Source organism: Gallinula chloropus (assembly GCF_964237585.1).
Source record: "Gallinula chloropus genome assembly, chromosome: 1".
In the NCBI taxonomy this organism is placed as follows: domain Eukaryota; kingdom Metazoa; phylum Chordata; class Aves; order Gruiformes; family Rallidae; genus Gallinula; species Gallinula chloropus.
In genome coordinates, this window is record NC_140085.1 from 96,680,339 (window position 1) to 96,703,092 (window position 22,754).

The 22,754-nt window shown below is 43.5% G+C and overlaps 1 protein-coding gene across 1 annotated transcript in view; it reads left to right on the plus strand.

Moving 5' to 3' along the window:
- PHLDB2 (pleckstrin homology like domain family B member 2) overlaps positions 1 to 22,754 on the plus strand; it is a gene marked incomplete at its 5' end in the record, with an annotated part of 56,468 nt that overhangs the window by 10,899 nt on the left and 22,815 nt on the right. The window contains 5 exons of the mRNA XM_084274903.1: positions 2,469 to 2,852; positions 5,168 to 5,311; positions 6,161 to 6,298; positions 17,293 to 17,421; positions 21,936 to 22,091. Of these exons, the coding sequence (XP_084131029.1) occupies positions 2,469 to 2,852; positions 5,168 to 5,311; positions 6,161 to 6,298; positions 17,293 to 17,421; positions 21,936 to 22,091 (951 nt within the window). The remainder of the gene's footprint in view (positions 1 to 2,468; positions 2,853 to 5,167; positions 5,312 to 6,160; positions 6,299 to 17,292; positions 17,422 to 21,935; positions 22,092 to 22,754) is intronic.

The window sequence follows — 22,754 nt, forward strand, 5'->3', positions numbered from 1 at the left end:
AGAATAGGGCATATAAGATAACCACAGAGCTTCCTGTCCATAAGCCGCTCGGCACATGTCAAAATAGAAGTGAGAGGTGTCGGCATTCCTGCAATGTGACTGAACACTCATCAGGAAGTTTTTGAAGACTGGTGGAGATTTTCCTGCAGTTTTTCAGCTTTTCAGAGACTTGGGGGAAAAATATTCCCTTTATTTCTTGCCCCCACCCCCCCCGACTGCTCAGCAGAGAGCAGGTTTGCAGTGAGAGCCCCTCACCCAAGCGCTTCCGCTACGATAAGCAGTGGCTGTGCCTCGAAATTAGCCATTTCCTATTATTATGGAAGGGATGGAGGCTTGGCACGGGGTAACCTGATATACCCTGTTGTTGCAGGGGAGGATGGGACTTGGCGTTTCCCATCTATAACTGTTAGGATGACTGTATGGAAGGGCCAGGCCCAGTGCCGTCAGAACAGCGAGAGCTGCATAATTACCGGCGATCCCAGCCAGCACTTGCAGAGCTCTTTAGGAATTGGGTTGCGTGGCCAAAAGGCTTAATAAGAGGGAGGATAGCAGCGTTTGAGGGGTAAGGGAAGGAGGCTTAGGGTTTGGCAGTGGTCGCCCGGAGGGAACGAAGCTTTGGGGGAGTTATAATTATGTCAACTGTTTGGGGTTGAAGGATGTCTGCAGAATCTGCTGGACCCGTTTTGTGGAAAACACAAGCGTCCAGTCGCCGCCCCGCAGCTGCCCCGGGCTCCGTTACGTCAGCGGCTCGTCTCTGACGGTGCCGTTACAGGAGGCTTCGGAGGAAACCTGCGGTGGGAACCTGGGAATAGGCTACCCAAAGGCAAAGCTGCTGTCTTGCCACCGGTGCTCTCTTGGGTGGGTAGTGCTCGGAAACGGGTGGGTTCTCCAGCTCAGAAACAGCAGCTCTTAACCGTGGGTGATGATGCGGCGCGGCGTGGACGCGTTGTGCATACAACCGGGTAGTCTCTCGTTAGCCATATGCTAAGCTGGGTGCTTGTAAACTGGTGTTAAATTTTTCTAAAACTCCAGTGGCTTGCTGCAGGGAAAGGGCAGGTGATGCATTGCCCCAGTGGCTTTGCTCGATCCTTGTTGCAGCTCACTGCAGGGTGTGGGGGGTGTTCGGAGGGGCAGAAATAGCTGCTTGCAAAGGCAATGTCAGATAGAAGCTTGGGAAGTGATGATGTCTGTAGTGGTTATGGGGAAGGAGGCTGAGGGGTTTGGAGGTTTTTTCTTTTTAAATGCTACTAAAAATAAGAGGGGTTTCCTAGAAATCAGAAATTACATCATTAGTGCAGGTATTAATACCAAGCATGGAACTCTCACAGTGGTGGTCTTTTTTCCCAGGAGAATTTTCAGTAAGCTGATGGTAAGCAACTTTTTACTTGTATTTTTTCTTTAGCAAAAGAAACGTGAAGTTACATAGAAGCATTCATTCTTAAAAGATGAAAAGGGGGAAAATATCATCTGAAATAGAAGTTACAGGTAGCTATGCATACAGTGGGGGGAAAAAAAAAAGCTTTCTGATACTTTATAAAAAGTATCATAGAGATCTAGAAATCCTTTGGGAATTACATATGTACAGCAACTTGAAGCACATCAAGTCACAGTGGCTCAGGTATTCAGATTCTCAAGTTTGAAATGTTTGTATGAATCCATAGGGAACCTGAATTAACTGGCAAATAAAGATTTCTCCCTCTTCTGCGCATTTGACAGCTATTGTATTTTAGATGTGACATATCATTTTTCTGTTAATGCTCCTAAAACTGTGTTTCAAAATGTGGACTAATTCTCTCCCAAAGAAAGGGAATCCAAGTGAGCAAAACAGAAAATGCAAAAAAGTCAGGAAGGAGTGAGCTCATGGAAAACCCATGCGATGTTTTGCAGCTTGGTAGGAGTGTTAAGTGGAACAATTAGTGATTTATACAGTGAGCTCACTGGACATGTGTACGTGCAACCTGAATATGCAATATTCATATTAAACTTTTCTACATTGGGAAGATAAGCAAGCATTAAGATGTCTTATTTAAGTGGCTATTAATTTCTGTGAAATTTATTTCTCATTTTTTAAGTTGTTTGTCCATGTTAACTCTTATTCTTCATCTTGCACCATTATTTATGTCTCTCTGTTTATATTACCTGTGAGTTAGACACACAGAGCACTGGAATAGGCTGCCCAGGGGGGTTGTGGAGTCTCCATCTCTGGAGATACTCAAGACCCATCTGGACACCTACCTGTGCAACCTGTCCTAGTGAACCTGCTGTGGCAGGGGGGTTGGACCCAATGATCTCTTGAGGTCCTTTCCAGGCCCTACGATTTTGTGATTCTGTGGAGAACTTTAATCCTTCACTCTTAAAAAAACCCCAAAACCAACAAACCCCCCAAAACCCCAACCCAGCAAACTTTTAACTTCATCTTTCCTTTAGTTCACATGTGACACTTAGTGCTATTATCTTTTTTAAACTAGGAACGACAGCGGCTGGAGACAATCCTCAATCTGTGTGCAGAGTACTCCAAATCCGACAGCGACCCGGCTGCAGCCACAACAGTTGCTGATGTTCAAAAAATTAACAAAGAACTCGAAAAACTCCAGCTCTCTGACGAGGATTCGGTGTTCGAAGACTCCCAGGTGAATCTGGAAACCAGGTTCAGAAGCCACTTGAAGTCATCTGCCAGCGACTCGGATTTCTCGGAGCTGAGCAACCACAGTCGGGGCACGGCCGGTTTCCTCCCCTCCAGAGGGCTGAGAGCCGATGAGCACTTCAGCGAAAGCGCGAAGCCTCCACCCTTCGCTGCTCCCAGCTTCCTGAAGGATGCTGCTGAATCCTCCTACCTAAGCATCACACCAAAGGTAACGAACGCTGTGCAGGGCGACAGCGTAGAATCCAGGTTCCACTGCTTGGAATCCTTCTCCGGGAGCTGGCTGTCCTGGCTGGGGCCACAGTTAGGATGACTTAGGTGTGAGAATTCATCACAGAGCTCATACAGCTCGTCAGCCAGCAAATTATTATTTCATTTCCTGTGGAAGCGATTAGTACTGGGAGGTTTTTGTGTTTGGTTGCTTTTTGTTTGTTTGTTTGGGGGTTTTTTCTTCTCTTTTTCCAGAGGGATGTACAGTTCAGGAAGAGCTTTAATAGTCCCTGAGGGAGAAGGATTTTCCTGAACAATTATAGCTACTTAAGTAAGGAAGGTTTCAGGAACCATGGTTAGCACCATGCTGGGGTGTAGGAGGAAAGGGAAGCTCTGCCGTCTTCTCCCAGCTTGAGGCTCCTGTTCTCTGTAAGAAGAGGATGTTTTCTCATGGGCAAACCAGAACAGTTGCATGGGAGGTGAAGAAGAGTTGCCTGAGCCAAATTTGCTGCCTTGTCTCCTTTCCTGGGGTTGGACCCAAGCCACTTGTCAAATCAGCTGCCACCCCTCCTAGGGCGTGTGGCAACTGCCAGCCTCCTGCCGCTCTAACCCAAGTCCTGCGCTTAGTAAGCTGCGGCTCCTTTTCTGTGTATTTCACGCCGCCCTTTCATTGCTGAAGGGAAACTGTCCTTTAAAAAATGAGCTAACAGCGATCCTAACAGCTTCCTTCAGCTGAGGCAGCAGCAGCCCCCTCCAGGCTGGGCTGGGGGGCCTTTTGTCATCTTGGGTCAGCGCCTAAGCTCCATGCGGCCAATCCTGGTGACAGGCAGTGTGTTAAACAGCAGCCTTCAAGAGTTAGAACTGGGAGGATAATACAACCAAGCAAAAGCATAAAAGCAGGCTTCTGTCTAACAAATTCACACCTTCAAAATACTTTGTCTCTCTCCTTTTCACCACTGTTTACACACTGTATAAGCTTCAGCACGTTTATATATACGCCTGGCACGAATTGTATTTAACCTCTGCTTACCTTACATGCCTCTTTGTAGTCAACAGAAGTGTGTACGTGTGAATGAAGAGAGATGTGTGATGAAAAAGCATTTTAGATTGCCAGAGAGATACTGCTTCATAAGATATCCCCTGAGCCTTTTGATAGGAAGTTTATGTTGAGCACAAACATGCTGTTACAGCTTTATTAGGTCTTTCCACGTCTGTGTGTTGAAAAAGGGCTAAGATGTTTGTCTGCAAGTTACTGCGGTCTTGCATTTCTCTCCCATTTGCTGCTTTCCTCCTGCAAGTCAGAGGTCCTGTTTTAAATCCTTATTAGGAAGTTGAAATTGAAGATGTTATGTCAGCATTATCTGAACAGGATACCGGAAAACAGAGGCTTTCCAGCTAGGATTACTAACGCTAATGAAGGAATACCGTTCATTCATTCATTGTGAAGGGTGTTGTGCTGAGCCCTGTTGCTGCAACAAGCAACCGTGCTAATGGAAGCACAACACATTGTTTTAGAAATACTGAGGTCGGGCTTGTTTGGGATAAGATGCCTGCTCACCGCACAGCCGCTCGGTAGCGGAGCTGGGCCTCCTCTGAGCGAGGCCGTGTGCTTCGGCGGGTAACGCGAGGCCCCGCGCGCAGCCCGCTTCCGGTTCTGACTGGGGACAATGAGTGAGCTGCCTTACCAGAGTAATCGGATCACCAGCCCCTGGGGTCAGATGAGCATGAAGAATACATCTGAAACTCCACACCCTTTGATCTCGCCCTTGCCGGTATGAGGTCGCGGGCATTTTCCTAATCATGTTGTTTAACTCTTGGCACCGCTACCCAGCAAGTGAGTGGCGGTGGAGAGAGCGACCCTAAGGGCACTGCTTCCTCAGGGATAACTGGGGACACAGAACCAACCGTGGTCCTGTGTGAACAGCTGGGCTGAAATTTTCATTAAAAACCAGATTCATCTATTTGTGATGTATTTAGAAGGGGAAAAAAAGGGATTTTTTGCAACCTAAGTAGCACAGCATGTGAAGTATTCTCAAAGGTTAGGTTTTAATGATTCCTGTAGCATAAATAGTATTTACTGATAAGTATAAGACTTGCTGCCAGTGCCTGGCAGTATCATGTTTGTTTCTCCTGCACACCTCCTAAACATAGAAATAGCAATACAGTAGATGTGAAATATGTAACAGGTTCACAACCAGCAGTACACTGCTTGTCTAAAGTGACCACAGTGTGAAAGGGGGAAGAAAAAACAGGGCTTAACTTTCTTATTCTCTTTTCTTTTTTTCCTGATGAACATCTTGTAACGTGCCACTGCAGATACCAGACTGCACAAGTGATGAGCAAAGAGGGCAGGAGCTTGGTCGGCTGGAGGAGGAGCGCATAGTAATACTAAATAACCTGGAGGAACTTGAGCAGAAGATCAAAGATTTAAATGACCAGATGGATGAATCCTCGAGAGAGGTATGACATATGTTTTGGTTTTAAATGTCTTGTTAGGTGTGTCTACATAGCGTAAGCCTAGGCATGTCTACATAGCAAGTACATAGGGAACTCATGGATGTATGTAGCCTTCATACGGTGTAATTTTCACTAGAATTAGGCACAGAATCCCAGACCTGGCAGTCTCCTACTATGAAACATTCTTTTCCCCCAGCAGGGAGATAGATTTCAGCCTTTCCCAGCTGTAATCATTATATCCCTATGTGGAATTAGAACAATCTTGTGTGTTGCATGGTCACTCAATTGATCTAAATACCTTGTGTCACTTGGGAGTTTTATGGTGGTATCTCCTGTGTCCCTTTAAAGAGAAAGGAAGTGAGACAACTTCCTTTGAAGCCTCCTTGGCTTTATGGTGGCAAGGGTATGTTGGCACTCTCTTGACTTCTGGAATCTCACAGTTGCAGACTAAGCTGGCCAGGCATTTGGATTGTGCTGGCTCCAGTTATCAGCCACAGGAAAGAAACAGCTGTTCCAGAAGGGTTTCCTATGGATCCTGGGCACAGAGATTTGGTACGGTGTCAGGACAGGAGGAAGCACAGGCGACAAGCGCTGGATAAGAAAACGTTTTGGAAAAAAAGAGTCTTTGAACCTTATGTTGCAGTATTTTATGTTGCAGTTCTGGTTTTTCTCAGATTTGCAATCTCTTTTTTAACTTCCTTTTGTGGGAGTGAAACCTAATTTTTATTTTCTTTTTAAAGTGTTCCTCTGTTGTGAATAATGACCAACTTGCTCCCCTTCCCCTAGAAAATAATGTGTATCAAGATTTCTTCTTAGTCTGGACTGCTTCTGAAAAATGTTTTGTGTTCCTAGTTGGATATGGAATGTGCCCTTTTGGATGGGGAACAGAAATCTGAAACAACAGAGCTGCTGAAAGAGAAGGAAATTTTGGATCATCTAAACAGAAAAATAGCCGAGCTGGAGAGAAATGTTATTGGTGAAAAGACAAAGGTAACTGATTTATCTTAGCTAGCTGTGTGCTTTGTTCCCCTTGATCTTCAAAATACTTTTCTATGGTTAACATAGTGATGAAGGGTATTTTATGAAGTGCTTTCTATAAGTAAATTTACTTGATAATTATGGGGAAAAAAAAGTTGTCTCACTGTCATCATCCCAAGTTATGCTTGACAAGAAAAATATGGCATGCTTAAATTGAAAGACTTAACCTACTCTGAAGATCCTTTTGATTAATTAAAAAAAAGCAGCATATAGGGCTTACATCTGAGCTATCTGTTGTTAAAGAACAGTATTAATTGAGCTGTTCTGCTGCCCTCTGTTGTAAGTTACATATTTTTAATTAAAAACCTAAAAATTAACCCTCTCACAGGAAAGGAGTAGAAAGAAAGAAGGCTGTGGTTTCAGAAGCTGGCTTTATTTATTGTTGTATAGCACACGTAAGACATCTGTCGAGTATGTAATTTTAAAGCTAATACCTTGAGGTTTGGGATTTTTTGCTTACTGACGGACCATTTTAGTGCTGCAGAACCTTCTCTTCGATTAAGTCCAAGGAATCGTTAACTCTTCTATACAGTTAGATACTCAAATATGCAGCAAATATATACAAGCATATATTTGCAAAATAGGATAGCACTATAGTAAGATTTTAAGTACAGAAATGGAAAGGGCCTGTGAGATGAAGCTGTCTCCCTCCAACCAGGGAGAGCCGGTTCCCTCCTGCAGGTTCTCTGGCCTCTGCAGGCAGGCAGCTCCCTTCTCCTCGGGGAGGGATGTGCCATGGCCAATAATACCTCAAGGTCATGAAGTTTTCCAGGGCTAACAGCCAGTAATGCTTCCTTTTCAAATTTCATCCTCTACCTCATTAATTTAAAACCTGTCACTTTTGGGAGTACTCTGTAGCTACTCTCTCCCCTTCTTTTTTTTTTTTTCTTTTTTTATTTTTAAGCTTTCCAGAAATATCTGGAAACCTTCTGCTTTTTTTTTTCTTTGCTTTGCTTAGACAAGCTGCACATTTTCAGCTCTTTCCCAGTTCCTATTTAGTTCACACCTTTACAGCTTGTGTTACTTGTGTTGTTCCGAGCTTTTTTGTCTTCAGTTTCTGCCTAACCTCTTGCCAGCCTGAATGCTGTTTCAAGACTGTACTCACCAAGCCTCTGTCTGAGGAGGAGAGTGGGGCTCTCACCTTTCTGCCCTGTGGGATGACAGTGCATGTCCAAGTTCAAGCTTAAACTTTCCTGCCTGCGTTCTTCCTTGCTCTCTCGTGTAACCTTCAGTGGTCCCTCAGCTTTCGGTGTTGTCCGTGGAACATGTTTCATACTTGTTTGTTTAGTATGAAGATGAGTTTAAAGCTGGTAATGGCAGATGGGGTGGTACCAAAATGCTCCAAAAGGATGCTGCTAGAAATATTGGTTATTAACAAATATCCAGAAAATCAAGAGATATTTGCCTTTTATATCATTATTATTATTATTATTATTATTATTATTATTATTATTATTATTATTATTATTATTATTATTATTATTATTATTATTATTATTATTATTATTATTTATAGTATCGTTCTCTAGGAGCCTCAAAGTTCAGTGAAACTAATGGAAGTTATTCTAAAACCTGTAGGTTGTTTAAATTTCCTTGTGATCGTATGAATTAGTGTGTAGCAGTCAGAAAATTGAAATGCCAGGTCTAGTTTAAATTTTCAGTTGAACTGAATGTGTAAAGCAGCATAGAAAAAGCACCTTTTTTAAATTTTAAGCAGCAAGTTCAGTCAAAACATTTTCTTCAGTATGAAGCATGCCAATACTCAGATCAGCTACAATTTTTTAGTTGCCCTTTCTTTTGTGTTCCTTTTTAAAAAACAAACAAACAAACAAAAAAACCCAGCTGTGAGGGTGTGCTGTAGGCTTAAAGCTGTGGCTCAGTACTGGAATTGTCTTTGTAGCAAAAAGCTCTGGGAGAGCCCACAGGTTTTGTTCCAGTGGCTGTCTGAAAGCCTTACATAGAAGTGAAAGTTTAAAAAAGAAATGAGATACAAGCTTCTGCAGAGGGGCAAACTATGAAGCTGAAGCCTTCTGGAGAAAGTCCTGTCAGCCATTAAAACAGATGGCACTGATCATGTCAACAACAAGAGTTCTGGCTGACTTGAAACAGCGGCAGGGTTTTTTTTTTAAAGCTTGATTCGTGTGTCTGTACTTTTAAGGCTGCAGCCCCTGCAGATCTGATGCAAGACAGGCAACATTTTGGATCTTTGTAGTACAGGACCAGCCCCTCCCAAAAAGGGGTACTCTGGTGGAGGTGGCAGGTGGTCCCTTTTTCTGAAATAATTTGAAACTTATGACCCCCTCAACAGAATTAATGCTCAGGTTTTGGCCAGCAATTGCCACCCTACTGATGGTACTTTTTGTGCTGTTTCTTGTGACAACAGGTGTCCCAGTGTCCACTCAGTGGTCACAATTTCTTGTATTTGCTTGAATATTTCACCCCTAGTAATACTGGTGGTCCTGGGTATGGTGGTCCTTCCCAGCAAGAAGCTGTCAGGTCCCATCTCATGAGCAGTGGTTACATCTCTGTCAGGGTAATGGAGCAGTGATGTCTGAATACACCACATGGTGACATCTTGAGGCAAGAGGGAGAGTTAATTCACTCACAGAACGACTGTGTGAGGTGTTAGTGTTGTACATGATGGCACTTGTCCCCGGAGCAACTTGAGCGTTTAGCGGAATTTGTCACTGATCTCAGCACCTGTTTGACAGGAAACCCCTGCCTGGCTGTGTCTCATCCTTGCCCATGCACCTGTTTGAAAAACTTGTGAAATTCTTAAAAAGGGAGATCATAAACTGCAGCCTAATTGTTGGGCCAGGTTATGCACTTGAAACAGACTGTAGGTGGAACCTCCTGTACTACTTTCTACCTGGTTCTTTGAGTTCTTTTTATATGCCCTGAGCTCACTTAGATGAGGACGCACAGTTGCAAAGCCACGGTTTCTAGCCCTTGTGAAGCAGAGAATTGGCTGGAAAACATACTTGAAGGCAGGAGAGTTGTGAGTTCAGCTTTGGGCTATACCGGTGTGCTCTCTGCTGTGATGCGATGTCTCTGTGTCCCAACACCTTGCTTCTAAATCGGGAATGGATTTTGGAAGTGGGTTGCACATTATTCTATGATTCTATGGTACACTCTTATATGGTATGCTCTATTCTGATCTTGTTTGAGTCCTGTGCTCAGCCCTACCTGAACATGCGGCAGGACTAAGGGTGAGGAGGAAGGAATCAACTGGTGGGGAAGATGATGTAGCACACGCGCTCTGCGCTGGGTTGGAAGCGTTCCCCTTGCTCTTGTGAGTACACCACCACATGCAGTGTGAGGAACAAAGCAATTTGTGTCGGCTGGCTTAGGCTTTGGAAATAAGAGTTATCAGGTGGTTGCTGTTTTGAAAAGAAGATGACAGAGTCTTTCGGCACCACTGCAGAACTTGGTGTAATGCTGGCTGTGGTGCTCCTCTGCCAGGTAGAAGTGCTGATGGGACTCTGTGATCCTGGCTGGGGTAGCTGCTTCCAGAGCTGGGGAATGGGGATGCAGTTTGGCACAGCCTGTGCTTTCAGCTATGCTGGAAATGATGTTGGAGTATGGAGGAAAGTCTAGCTTTTCCTCCATGGTTGTGCTTCTCAAGCACAGTTCACAGTCATCTTTTTTTTCCTTTTTTTATACTACCATACGCTGTATATTGGGTTTAAACCAAAGAAATAGATGGCTAACTCTATATTTGAATAGCAGCATTCAAGCAATGAATTGCAAGCCCCAGTTACACAGGGACAGCCCCAGAAAGTCTCTAGTAACAAAGTTTGCCCGATGTACCTTGAAGCTCTCCTGGAAAGAGCTTTGCTACAGGCATTGACAAGCCAGCTTTCAGCGCAGCCTGCTCTTCAGAGAGCTGCACTGGGCAGTACCCAGACATGAGCAAGCAGCGGAGCCATCACCCTTTTTCCCTGCCACCCGACCCAGCTTCCTGTAATTACCGCGGCAGTCGTTTATCTGGCTGTGCTGTAGGTGTGCAATAATGATGCTATTGTTTCAAGTGGAAGAGTGCCTCAGGTCCCTGGGGCTATTTACAGTTATGACTTCCTCCCAGTGACTCTTCACGCACGAGACTTCGTTCAGGATTGGCACTTGTCTGTAAGGAAGCTGGAGAAAATTGCATTTACGCAATTAGATGTGACCCAGATTTGCCAAGTAACTTTCTTTGTGTACAGTGCTTCCTCAGCCCGGGTAGTTTTAAAACGTGCGGTCCAGCAGATGTGGAGAAGGATGCTTAACGCTTCACCGTACCTGGTGTCTCCGAGGTAAAGCATGAGGTCGAAAGGGACAGCGTAGATGGGGCAGGAAAGGATAGGTCAGCATGAATAAGCAGGAATAACTGAAAAGGAGTAATGAATTCCGCAGAAGTGCTGCAGGAGGCAATCGTAGCTAAATGGGAGTCTTGGCAGAGAGTTTCAAAACAATTATTCATGCAAAGGTTTAGACTGCATTTTAGGAGAGGGAGTTTATTCCTCTCTTTTTCCCGGAGGACCTTTGCCTTATGTCAGGGTGGAAATATATACTCTGGGACTCTATTATCAAAGTGGCTTTCCTGTTGCTTTTTGAGAGCAAGAGCAGCTGGCAGTGGGTAACTCATCTTTTTTTTTTGGAATACATTTAATTTTGTCCTCAAGCTTTTGTGGAAATATTTTCCAGTCATTAAGAGAATATCCCAGACGTGCCAAAACGTTTGAAGCTCGGCCTCTGCTGAATTAGTACTGCAAAGACTTGAGCGAATTGGAAAGAGCAGCTGTCTCATGAGCCATATGATGGGGGACACCAGCAATCAAAGTTTAATATACTGGTGGTCTCTCCACAGTCCTTTCTATTCTGGATTCAAAATTCCTCCTGTTGTTTTTTTTATCCTGATGAATCTGACAAATTTATGCCTTAAAGCAAAGCCCCTTTTAAATTTCTCCTGGTCATGTTCCAGTTCAGCAAGATGTAAGCAAGTGTTTTAAATGAATGGGTTATCATGACTATGACATCATTAACCTCGTTAAGACAAGATACACAAGAGGAAGTATTCCGAGGAATACTTGCATCCGCTGGATGTATCCACATAAGGGTATCCTGTAGAGAGAATACTAATGAGGAGAAAGATTATTATGAAGACTCAAGGACAAAACTCTGAATTCACAAGCTTTCTTTTAAAAAAATTGTGAGAGAAATAGCAGAATGATTTGTACCAGTAAAGGGAATCCTTTTACTGATATCTAGATGTTGAAGGCTATACAGAATTTCGATATTTCTTTTTTAATTTCTTTTTCCTCTCCACTCAAATTCTTCTGGTTGGGGTGATTATTTCTTCCTCTTCGTACAGTGCTCTAGAACCAGGGATTTTCTTTTGCCTCCCCATCTTTTCATGTAAACAACACATTGCAGTGGTTGGAGAATGAGCTTAGAAATTAAAAAAAAATTTGAGATCTCTTAGGAACAAGTTAACGTGCTTGCTTAGAGCAGAGGGATTGCTCACTGTGATTGAAAATGTTTAACATTACCTTTATGCATGCACATCAAACAAAATGGTTGCAGTCTCTTACACAGATGCACTGTACAGTCTGTACAGGTGTATGGTCTGTTATGATGACTCTAATAAATTAATTATCACTCATACAGGAAAAGGAACTGTTGTTCCTTTTCAGAACAGAACAGAACAGACTGTACACCTGTGCTGTCTCTTACAATGCATATAATAAATTAGTTACTGCTCATACAGGAAAAGGAGCTATTGTGAAATACCTTCTTCTGTCATATTATGCTACTTTTCATATGCCTGGCATGCTTCCCGCCCCCCCCCCCCCTTAGTAGCTTCTTTCATGAAACCCAGAGTGATTTAGTGACAAATAACTAAATTGTGACAAGTTTTATGATTCTGTCCTGAAAGATCAAGGAATGCAGGAGAGAGTGGTCTGAAAAAACTAGAAGAGGAACATGTGCTGTTTGTGCACAGGAGGATCTGCTTCGTTTCAACAGCATCACTTTAATCAGAGCTGTATGTGGTCTGATTTGTATCAGCCATGGCGTTAGAAATGCTTGCGATAGGCAAGAGCGCTGGAGGAGTTGACAGACCTCAGGTTTAACACTTACACCGTGTTGTAACGCTTGCCCCTCTCGGTGAGTAACCACTGAAGAGCAGATAATGCTTCCTCGCCTGCTTTCTCTAAGGGACTAGACTATTCCCTGGCAGATTTGTGGCAAGGGCTAGGGCAGTCAGTGAGCTGTTAAAGTCAAACCTTCTTGCTCTTCCACTTATTCTCAAAAATGTTTTATTTAATGGTCCAACTCTATAGTGTCACACCACTTCCAAGTGGAAAGGAATCGGTTCTGTAGTCTGCTCTTCCCCCTCCACTTCTTGCTTTCACAGTCCTGTTTGCAGATTATTTTAGAAAAGGGGAGGGGTGTTCTTTTGCAGCATAAAAGAACAAATTTGGCTATAGGCATGAAGGTGAGATGGAGAAGCTTTTCAGAACAAAGAACTGCATGTGCTTTTCCCTCTCAGAAACCTGTGGGACTCACTCCATATTGAAAGGCAGAGGGTGCGTGTGTGAAGCTTGGTGTGGGAAATAAGATGTTGGTACCTTAAAACATCATGAGTTCTAGGTGAGTTGGATTGAGGAAGATCCTGGAGTACTGTGAAAGTACAAGAGCCTGTTGGATGGGAAGACATTCTATGCTTTCCCCCTTTGTTTATGGCTTGTAGGTTTCTCTGCTGTTTCTTTCTGAAAATAACACCTACCTTGGATTTGTGGTGTGGGTTGGTTTTCTTTTGGAAGGTGGAGAGGGTTGGGGTGGGGAGGAGTGAGGTGAAAGGAGACGAGGGGGTTGAAAGGTTGTGGAGTGAGCCCGATTCACCTACCCATACAGTTCAAATGAGAGGCTTTGGTTTATTCCCAATTGTCACCTGGATCTTTGAGAAGCTTCCTCTGTTTCATCCATGTGTACTCTTGACTAATTTCGACAGATTCTATCAGTTTATGGAGGAAGGCTGGTTCAGAATGCACATGGACATGCTGCTTGACAATTTCAGCATGCCTGCAGTGCCAGAATGTGGTGAATGAAAAATTGAAAAATGGGGTGACTTCACTACAGAAGGGGTGTGGGGACCTTCCAGGGCTTTTGGTAGCAGTATTGACCGGGCATAGGACATCCTTAGCTAGAGGAGACAATGCTGAAGCAATTGGTCTCTCTTTCTGTGGTTCTCATTCTTCTTAGGGGCTATGATTGTGTTTTTTACTACCCTTTTAACTCTTCTGTGTCCTCATCATCTAAGAGATGTGCTGAATATGTAGCCCTTTTTTAACTCTAAAATGAATTCTACGAGATCTAAAGGTTGATTTTCTTTTTGTGACCCATGTTGATCATTTACAGTCTGCATTCATACCATGGGTGCTCTGCTGACACCCTGTGTCTGTATCACACATCAATTCTTCCTACTGCCTTCCTTCATGATATTAAAAAAACCTGATCCAAGCCGTGCCCCAGCATCATCAGAACCCAAGTCAGTCCTGCTCCATGCTCTGGCTGACCCCAAGTTAATTTAACACGTATCTAGAGGCAGACCGTAGGGCAAGGTGGGCAGGAGGCTAAGGCCAGATGTTATGCTTTACTGAGCGGTACTTCTTTTCTCTGGAAACAGGATGTTAAGAACTCAGCCAGACTACAGATAGCGTGACCCTGGAGTCAGTGCTGAGGCTGGAAAGCAGTTATCTGAAGAGAAATGTTTAACAAGTACAAGCTCACATGGTGAAATGAGGATCAGCAGCTGGAGGACATGGGTTCTGTTCGCAGGTCTGTTGCTGGCTGCTTCTGAGCAAACAGCTCACGGAGTCAGCAACAGGCTGGCCTCAGCTGGATCTTGCACTTGGCTTGCAAAGTTGTTAGTCTGTTCCCTTCTGTAGGAATTTGCCTCCATCCATTTATAGAACGGGCTGCGTGAAAAATTCTGATCGAATCAAAGTCACTTTTGCGAGTTAAACCGACGTAGCCGAGGCGCAGAGATGTCAGCAAACTGAGCTCCACAACTGCCAAGCCTGTAGTGGCTCTCAGTGCTGAAGGTGGCATTTCCTGCTCAGACTGTGCATTCTGAAAGGAGACGGCTTGCGGTGGGATGTCAGCACTTCCTGTGCTATAAATAGAGCGGATGGGTATCGCTTGCAGTCTCAAAGGAAGACGCTTCTGATTTCTTGGGAAGTAACAGTATCTCTGGCAGGATCCTGACGGAGTTCTATACGTGCTGATGATAGCGCTGAGACTGAACTTGCTTGTTAATGAATGACCAAGTGTCTTGCAGCACATTGACATTTAGAGAGATATTAATAGCTTCACAGGGCTGATGCTGCGGGTAGTGTCAGAGAGGCCTTTGCTCGTTTACAGGGATATGGGGGAAGAAAAGGAAAGAGAGAAACAGTCTGGCGGGCTATAGGTTCAAGGCTGAATGGACACCAGGTGTGAGAGGAGAAAAACTGCCACTTAATTTATACATGTCCTTCGTTATCAAATGTAAGGATGACTAAGAAAAGTGAAGCAGTTGAGAAAGAGGACTGGAGGTAACCTCTCAAGAGCTTCGTGCCTCTCATGACTCTGGAGGAGACCTGCTTGCTCTCCACACCTCCCTGAAAGGAGGCTGTAGCTGGGTGGGCATTGGCCCAACACGGCACAGGCCGCTTTGCCCTTCCCTTACTAAGGTGTCCCAGTGAGGAGATGGGAAGCTTTGTGCCTGCTTGCTCTTGCCTTCCCTTGCTGCAGGAGAGGGCAGGCAGCCGCAGGCAGGAGGGGTGGCTACTGCTACCTGCCCCAGTGCCAAACGGTGACGAAAGGCTGCCATGGGCAAGAAAGGCAGAGCAAGGCCAGCTCGCTGTGGGCGCAGGGGGAAAGCTGCGGCAGCTCTGAACTGGTGGAGGCTGCCTTCCGGAGGTAGGGGGCTGGGAGACTTGTCATGCCTCGACCGTATACGCCTCCTCTTAGGAGAAAATCTCCTTCCCCATTCGTCAATCAGTTATAAAATGTTGCAGAGAGAACCAAGGGACATGGGATCATTGATTGGCTTGAGGGTAGGAAGGCTCTGCTGAGGGATCTGGACAGATTGGCTCGGTAGGCCAGAACCAACTACCTGAGGTTCGTCATGGCCAAGTGCCAGGTCCTGCACTTGGGTCACAGCAACTGCATGTGTAGCTTCAGATTGATGGGTGTATTCAATGGTCCCTTAAGGTTCTTGATGATTCATTGATGATTCTATGATTCTTTTTCACTGCGGAGCTGGCACATGCTACATCCTCTGGTTTTTTGAGTCTTTCTGCTGTTTTTCTAAGACATAAGCTAGTATGTGTTTTGTGTATGTAATTGACTTTTTAGGCTTAGTCGGGTTTTTTACTATCTTAAAAATATTTTTTGTTTTCAGTATTTTTTAATCTGTTTACAAGCGGAGTGTCTGCATGCGTAAATGAAAATTACAGGCCTGGGAATTTGGTTGTCAGTGGTGTTGAAAGTGAATGCTTCCCATAGGTGTGTTTATATGCTGGTAAAAATGAAATCCCATCCCCTTTTCCCACTCGGTTTGAGAGATAACAGTACAAAGAAAAATGGCAGCTAATACCTGCTTGGTATCGTGTCTCCACCCTGTGTGAGGGTTTGGGAACCTTGTCACTAGCAGCAAAGGGAGGGTTGTAGGGAAAGACCATCCTACAGTTTGAAATGGCAACTGCTTAATGGTTTGGACTGGAAAGAGGACATAATTCAGCTGTTCTTGGAGCATCCAAAGGAAGCTAAATTTTTTGGGTTGATACTGTTAATGTTTTAATATTAAGGAGAGTTAGAGACCGTCTGAGAGGAGATCCATAACTACAGGGCAAGAATTAGGAAATGGGAAGTATACCAGCGTGACTAGAAGGTAGCAGAGTACTGGGCTTCAGGGACACTTGCTTGATTACTTACACTTGGCATATCAGACATAGTAGGGTTTTTTTTCCAGCTATTAACTGCTCACTTGAAAAAAAATGCATCTGCTATGTTGGTCAGTGCAGATGTAAGTAAAAGGCATGAAAAAATTCTTTGCACTCCAATTTATTTGTTGCTAAACTTTGGTCTATGGATAACTAGTGGTCTGCAACGTAGTTTTAAATGATCTCCTTAAATAGACTTCAGAGCAATTCTGCATATTAAATCATGTAGTATTTTATTGCAAAAGATTAAAGGCTGAAGGCCTGTGAGAGTGAGAAGTAGTGTCAGATACTGCTGCTGGAGTGGAAGGGGAGGAAAGCTGAATTAGTTGGAGGAGACCAGGGAGGTGGAGCAGTCCCCGTGATCCCCAAGAACAGGTTACAGTTTCTGCACCCTGAAGCAAATGAATTAGTTTGTGAAATCACTCATCCTTCCTGCTGCAACAGGATTTCCTGGCTGCGTTACCTCTCTATAAATCTCTGTCTCTTTCTGTTTTTCCACTGCTTGTTAAATGTGCCTATCTGTACAGAGGCATGTAATTCACTCTCCTGGGAAGATCTGTTTTCCCCTCACTGCCAGACTCATTTTCCATTCACTTTGCTTTCTAAAAGCTACTCTTTCCTCTCTCCTTCATCGGTTACATCACTAACATGGCTACCATTTCCTCTATTTTTTTTTCTTTTTTTCTTTCTTTTCATTAGGTGAGACAAGTGCTTGGGCAGTGGGCATTAATGACATCATCCAGGCACGGGTACAAAGCACAGTGACGAGGGAGAGAATTAATCACCGCACTAAAATGATAAATGTTTTGTTTTGACCGTTTTGCATCCCACCGTTGCATTTCAACTAACAAGAGGTTTCTGTCTTTGACCTACGTGCTTCAACTGTTTGTTAAGGTTTTGCCACCCGCTGTCACAATCACTAACAACTGCTTGGGTTTGAAGGTAACTGTGTTTATTTTCTGGTTCATGCTTCAGGAAAAATTAAAACTTGATGCTGAGAGGGAAAAACTAGAGAGGCTTCAGGAGCTTTACTCCGAGCAGAAGACGCAGCTTGATAATTGCCCTGAGTCCATGAGGGAACAATTACAGCAGCAGCTGAAGAGGGTCAGTAGCAAGTTTCAAGATCACACTAACTTTCTTATATTGCTAAATTAATTTATTTTTTTTTTTTAGTTGTGTAACATATTCTGTTTATAGTATTCGGTGTCTGAACGTATTTGCCACTTACAATGGTAACCAGTCATAGTGATGGTTAACAGTCAGTGATGGGTTTTTTTTTTGTGGAATGCTTGTAACAGATGGTGAACAAAATAGTAAAATAATACAGGGCAAATGGGCAGTGGATTAGAAATAATTTTGTGTTGAATCGGGCAATTCGCCTGTAATTAGAACTTTAGGCCTGCTGAGTGGTGTGGAAGCTGTTGTCATTTTTAGATGGAGGATGGAGCATTGCTCTTCACCTGTTTGAGGGAGGACAGACAATGAACTTTGGTCAGCAGGGTCAGCCATTTTAGCAGCATTTTCCTGTCACTGTGGCGTGATCCTGTTGTGTGCTCACCTTTGCAGTGCTGCAAATGGCTGTCTCAATGAAGCCATGGATAACGACTCTCCCCCCACACTATATAACTTAGCTGTTAACTGCAACTGTGCTTTGAAAAAACAATTTTTAAGATTATACCTCTTATTTTAATAGCTTTATTCATTCCTACGTTTACAGCAGTTGCACATTAGTATAATAATAACTTCTGCATAAAGTCTAATTGCAACTTGATTTTATTTTGTCTTGTTTGTAACTGAAAGACCTACAACAGTGTCTGTGAAACTGCAGTTATTTTCTCTGGAGACATTTTAGTATTTATTAACCTTAAGTGAGTTCTACGGGGAAGTAATTTCCAAAGCATCATTATGGCAAGCTCAAGAGGCCATCTGAAAGAGAAATTAGATATTTTTTACCCCTGGCTGCAGTGTTGATGTAGGGAATAAAGTGTAATAGCAATGACCAAAAACAGGCTGGGTTTTTTTTTGTTTTCTTTTCCCCCTTCTTCTTTATAGGAAATATTCTTTAGATTTTGACTTATTTGCAGAATTATGTTTTGTATTTTAAGGAGTGAAAAGTATAATAAAAGTTTATCTTTGGAAATAGCAATGTTAAATTCTTCTGTAGTAACAGAGAATTTTACTGGTTTTGAGAACTTAAGCATTTTTGTAAGTTACCTTTAAAAAAAAAAAAGTATTATGTACCATCTCATACATTTTTAGAAGGAAAGGCAGGCACTGCAGTCAGGTACATGAAGGTAGTAATTCATGCAAAGTTGCAGTCTTGTTGCTGTGAGATGGCAGCAAATTCCTTTTCACTATTGGCCACCACCAGGCTTCTAGAGATCTGGTTAATCTTTAAAAATCTTTTTGTTCCTTCCAAGTTGGCTTAGTGATGATTTTGGATTTGAAAGTGAGATGGAGTTTGAAATGTGGGGATGCAATTAAATGTCCAGTTGGTCCTATTGCATGTTATTCCAGGCCAATTGTAGTGAAAGTGAGCTGTGGCTGCTGTGCTCAATACAGAAATTATCACTGAAGTAGTGCACAGTAGCTCTCAAAAAGATATTAACCATGAGAGAAATGATGGAATTACTGTACCATACCCAAAATAGAGAAAATGCCTTCTTACCCCAAAATAAGCCCGGTACAGGATTTAATAGAATCATAGAATCAGCAAGTTTGGGAAAGACCTTCAAGATCATCAAGTCCAACCGTTCGCCCTACACCACCGTGACCACTAAATCATCTCCCAAAGCGCCTCGCCTACCCATTATTTAAACACCTCCAGGGACTGTGACACCACCACCTCCCTGGACAGCCTGTTCCAATACTTCACTGCCCTTTCAGTGAAGAAATTTTTCCCGATATCCAATCTGAACCTCCCCTGGCACAACTTGAGACCATTTCCTCTCGTCCTATCACTAGTTACTAGGGTGAAGAGGCCAAACCCCATCTCACTACAACCTAGCTGTAGAGAGGGATGAGGTTTCCTCTGAGCCTCCTCTTCTCCAGGCTGAACAGCCCCAGCTCCCTCAGCTTCTCCTTGTAAGACCTGTTCTCCAAGCCCCTAATCATGCCCAAATCTGCAGCAGGTTATGTTGTGCTACTTTACTGCCAAGGTGGAAGGTGTGAAGTGATGAATTCCCTGTCGCTTCATCTCTGGGACTTCAGTAACTTCATCATTTGTGCCCAGGGAAGCAGGCAGCCAATTTCACTGTAGCAGCTGCCTTGAGGGGTGGGGATGGAGTCAGGGTTGGTGTTGGCAGTGGGCAGACTCTGCGCACTTCCCTGTATCCGGAGTGAATATACGCTCTCCCTCTTGGGTGGGAAGGATGCTTCATCGGAGACTGGTGAAACCTGAGGGCTTGTGGGAGGCGTGGAGGGAAAGCATTGACCTTCCTGATGGCTTTTTTAAAGTTAAGTAGCACTCTTCATCTCTTGCTGTTGGTATGAAAGCACCGAAGCTTGCTTGTTCTCCTGTGCGTGGGTTTAGAGACACATCAATGGAGAGTGAGTGGATGCCTGGATTCCTGCAGAGATCTGAAAGACACTCTGAAGGAGTCTGGAAATACTTACTTTGCTAGTAAATACCTTACTCTTCAGACAAAATTCTCCTAATTTTTACAGACCGTCTGGGCCCATGTAGCTGCCCCCATATCCTGAAATAAGGGACAGGTTCTCTCCCGCTGGATTTTCTCCAGTGCCATTACTGAAGTAATAGAGATGCAGTAGAAAATTTATGGTTTGGAAATCAATATGGAAACATTGTATCTGTTGTTTGTGAATAGATTATAAACTAACATTTTTATGTCAGTTGCTTCAATAAAAAGAAGGGGGTACACTTGCTGCTACTGCTTAACCTTTTGGATGTTCTTTTAATTTGAAAATGGACTTGGTTTCAAAGTCCATACTTTTATTTTTCTCTGGTGGACATGGTGGTGCAGAATGTGGTGAAAGTCTTATTCCATAGCACTTCTCACAAGGAATATAGCATCTTGTGAGCTCAGCTGGCTGCCAGTAGCCTGTCTGGCTGTCAGTTGCCTTCTTTGAAGTCTGTTCTTCTGCCTCGGTAGCAATTAGTGTGGTATGAAATAGGCTGATTTTGTTGACTTGCGTGGCCCAGGCAAGGCTCTTCTGTTTGTTTTGAATGCTGAAGACAGCTGACTGGATTGAGCAAAGCATTTCCATATTGTAGGTAACTGCTTCCTTGTGATTTTTAGCACACACCTTTGCTTTTGATCTCTTCATTATCTCCTACAAGGCACATCTGTGGACAATAATGCAAAGGTGTTGGTGTTTCATATGGTAACTTGGCTTCTTCAGTTTCTGCATCCAGTGCCTTTCCGTGGTATATTAGGAGCTGGATTTGAATGGCTTGATAGAGACCTATCTGTTTATGTCAGTCACTAACCTTTGCTTTGGGCTGAAGTAAGAAAGGGAATAAGTTTGCATTTCTCTAAAATAATAAATTGCTTATGGGTTTTCTCATGTAAGAAGCTATGTGCAAATGTACCTATTTTAGAGTGCCTTAGCATTTAACAACACTGTCATTATTAAAACCACCCATTTCTTCAGAACTCTGGGGCTTGGGAGTAGGAATTTGTGTTGTGAACACACAGATGCTGCAGGAGAAAGATTACCATTGAGTTCTCGTGCTGAAAAGCAACACAAGATTTATCTCATCATCCTTAAACAGAAGGCAGGTCTGTTCTGGTTTCTTGGGTCTTTTCTGCAGCTTTCAAACTCTTTTTCCTGATAAAGCCTGGCATTGGTCCTGGGGAACATGCAGAAGTGGGCTGGTACCTTTTCCAAAGTGATAGACCCACTGGCTGGGCTGGATGAGCCGAGTCCTGAACTGTGTGTCTGCACAGGGAGCAACTGACAGCTCCAGTTCTCTGGTCCACGATCAGCCTCCAGCTGAGCAACTCGGTGGCTTGGACAGACATCTCTGCAGAGGTGATGGCCCCGTGCTGGTGACACACAGCTCCACAAAGCTTCTGTCTGAGCTGTCTGTGTGTCTGATGATAAGCAACAGTGCTGGCACTTGCACCAGACCTGAAGAAATTCTACCTGCAGTTCAGACTCCTCCATGCAAGTGTGTTTTCCCATAGTGAGTTAATGCAGTGTGTGGTTCTCTGGTGTCACTGGCGTGATACTTCTGTCCTTTTAGGTTGGTAAGCAGAAGCTCTCAGGCTTTGGATCTGAGGCAACTCCACCAAATGAGTTTGGGCTTTGGTGGTGTCACAGCTGGGCAGCAGCAGAGGCATCTGCCCAGCCAGGACACGTTTGGTGCTTAGGAGGCTCCAGCTTGCTCTGAATGCTGCAAAGCAGATCCCTTGCCATGCAGGTGCTTCGTCCTCGGTGGGGAGGGAACTGTAGAGAGCGATGGAGAAAGAAGCATCAAAATAATGAGTAGCTCTATTTGCTCTTTATTATGACAGTAGGTTGTTAAAAGCATTTTGCTTCTACCTGAACATGATGTGTGACATACGTTGATACTATTTTAGACTCGGTTTTTGTGTTTGAAGCAGTGAAAGCATGATTTTACTTTTTTGGTTTTTGGTTTTTTTTTTCTTAAGGATGCTGATCTTTTGGACATAGAAAGCAAACACTTTGAGGATTTGGAATTTCAGCAGCTGGAGCATGAAAGCAGGTTAGATGAAGAGAAAGAAAATCTGACACAACAGCTCCTGCGTGAAGTGGCTGAGTATCAGCGCAGCATTGTCAGTAGAAAGGTAAAAGCACTGACACTCGATGCGTTTGTCCTTTGTTGCTGAGCACAGGGGAGGTGGAATGGATCTACAGCCTGTAATAAGAAACTTCTGCACTGGAAAAAGTTCCTTCTTGGAAAAAGCTTTTGAAGCAGAGCAAACATGATATCCCAGTAACATCCCACACAGATCAAACCCTGCGCTTCTCTGAAAGGAAATAAATCACTGAAATTCCATGCCCTGTTTGAATATTTGCACATGACAATTAAATGCTTTAATTTGCTACAAAAAGTAGCGACCAAAGCATTCTTTCTTCTTCTTCTTCAAGAAATCAGATTTGTGCTCTCTGGACAAAGCTACAGTTATATTATGCTCATGATTGACATCGATGTGAAATGATTTTGTTAAAGTAATAAAAGAACACCAAATTAAGAAAATAACCTTCTTTTTTCAGATCAGTTGTAAAGGCCCAATGTATCTCAACCATTATATACCAGTTTTTCAGAGATCAGAAGTTTTATATCTAACCCACTTGTATTCAGAGTATGGATGCAAGCCACCATATTATCAAAGAATATGTGCAATTATTCTTTTGTCTCGTGTCTCTCTACTGTCTAAATCTTACTTAATTATCTCCTTCAGAGTAGTGAGCTGTCTTGTAAAAACCTCTTTTCCTACTGCTTCACT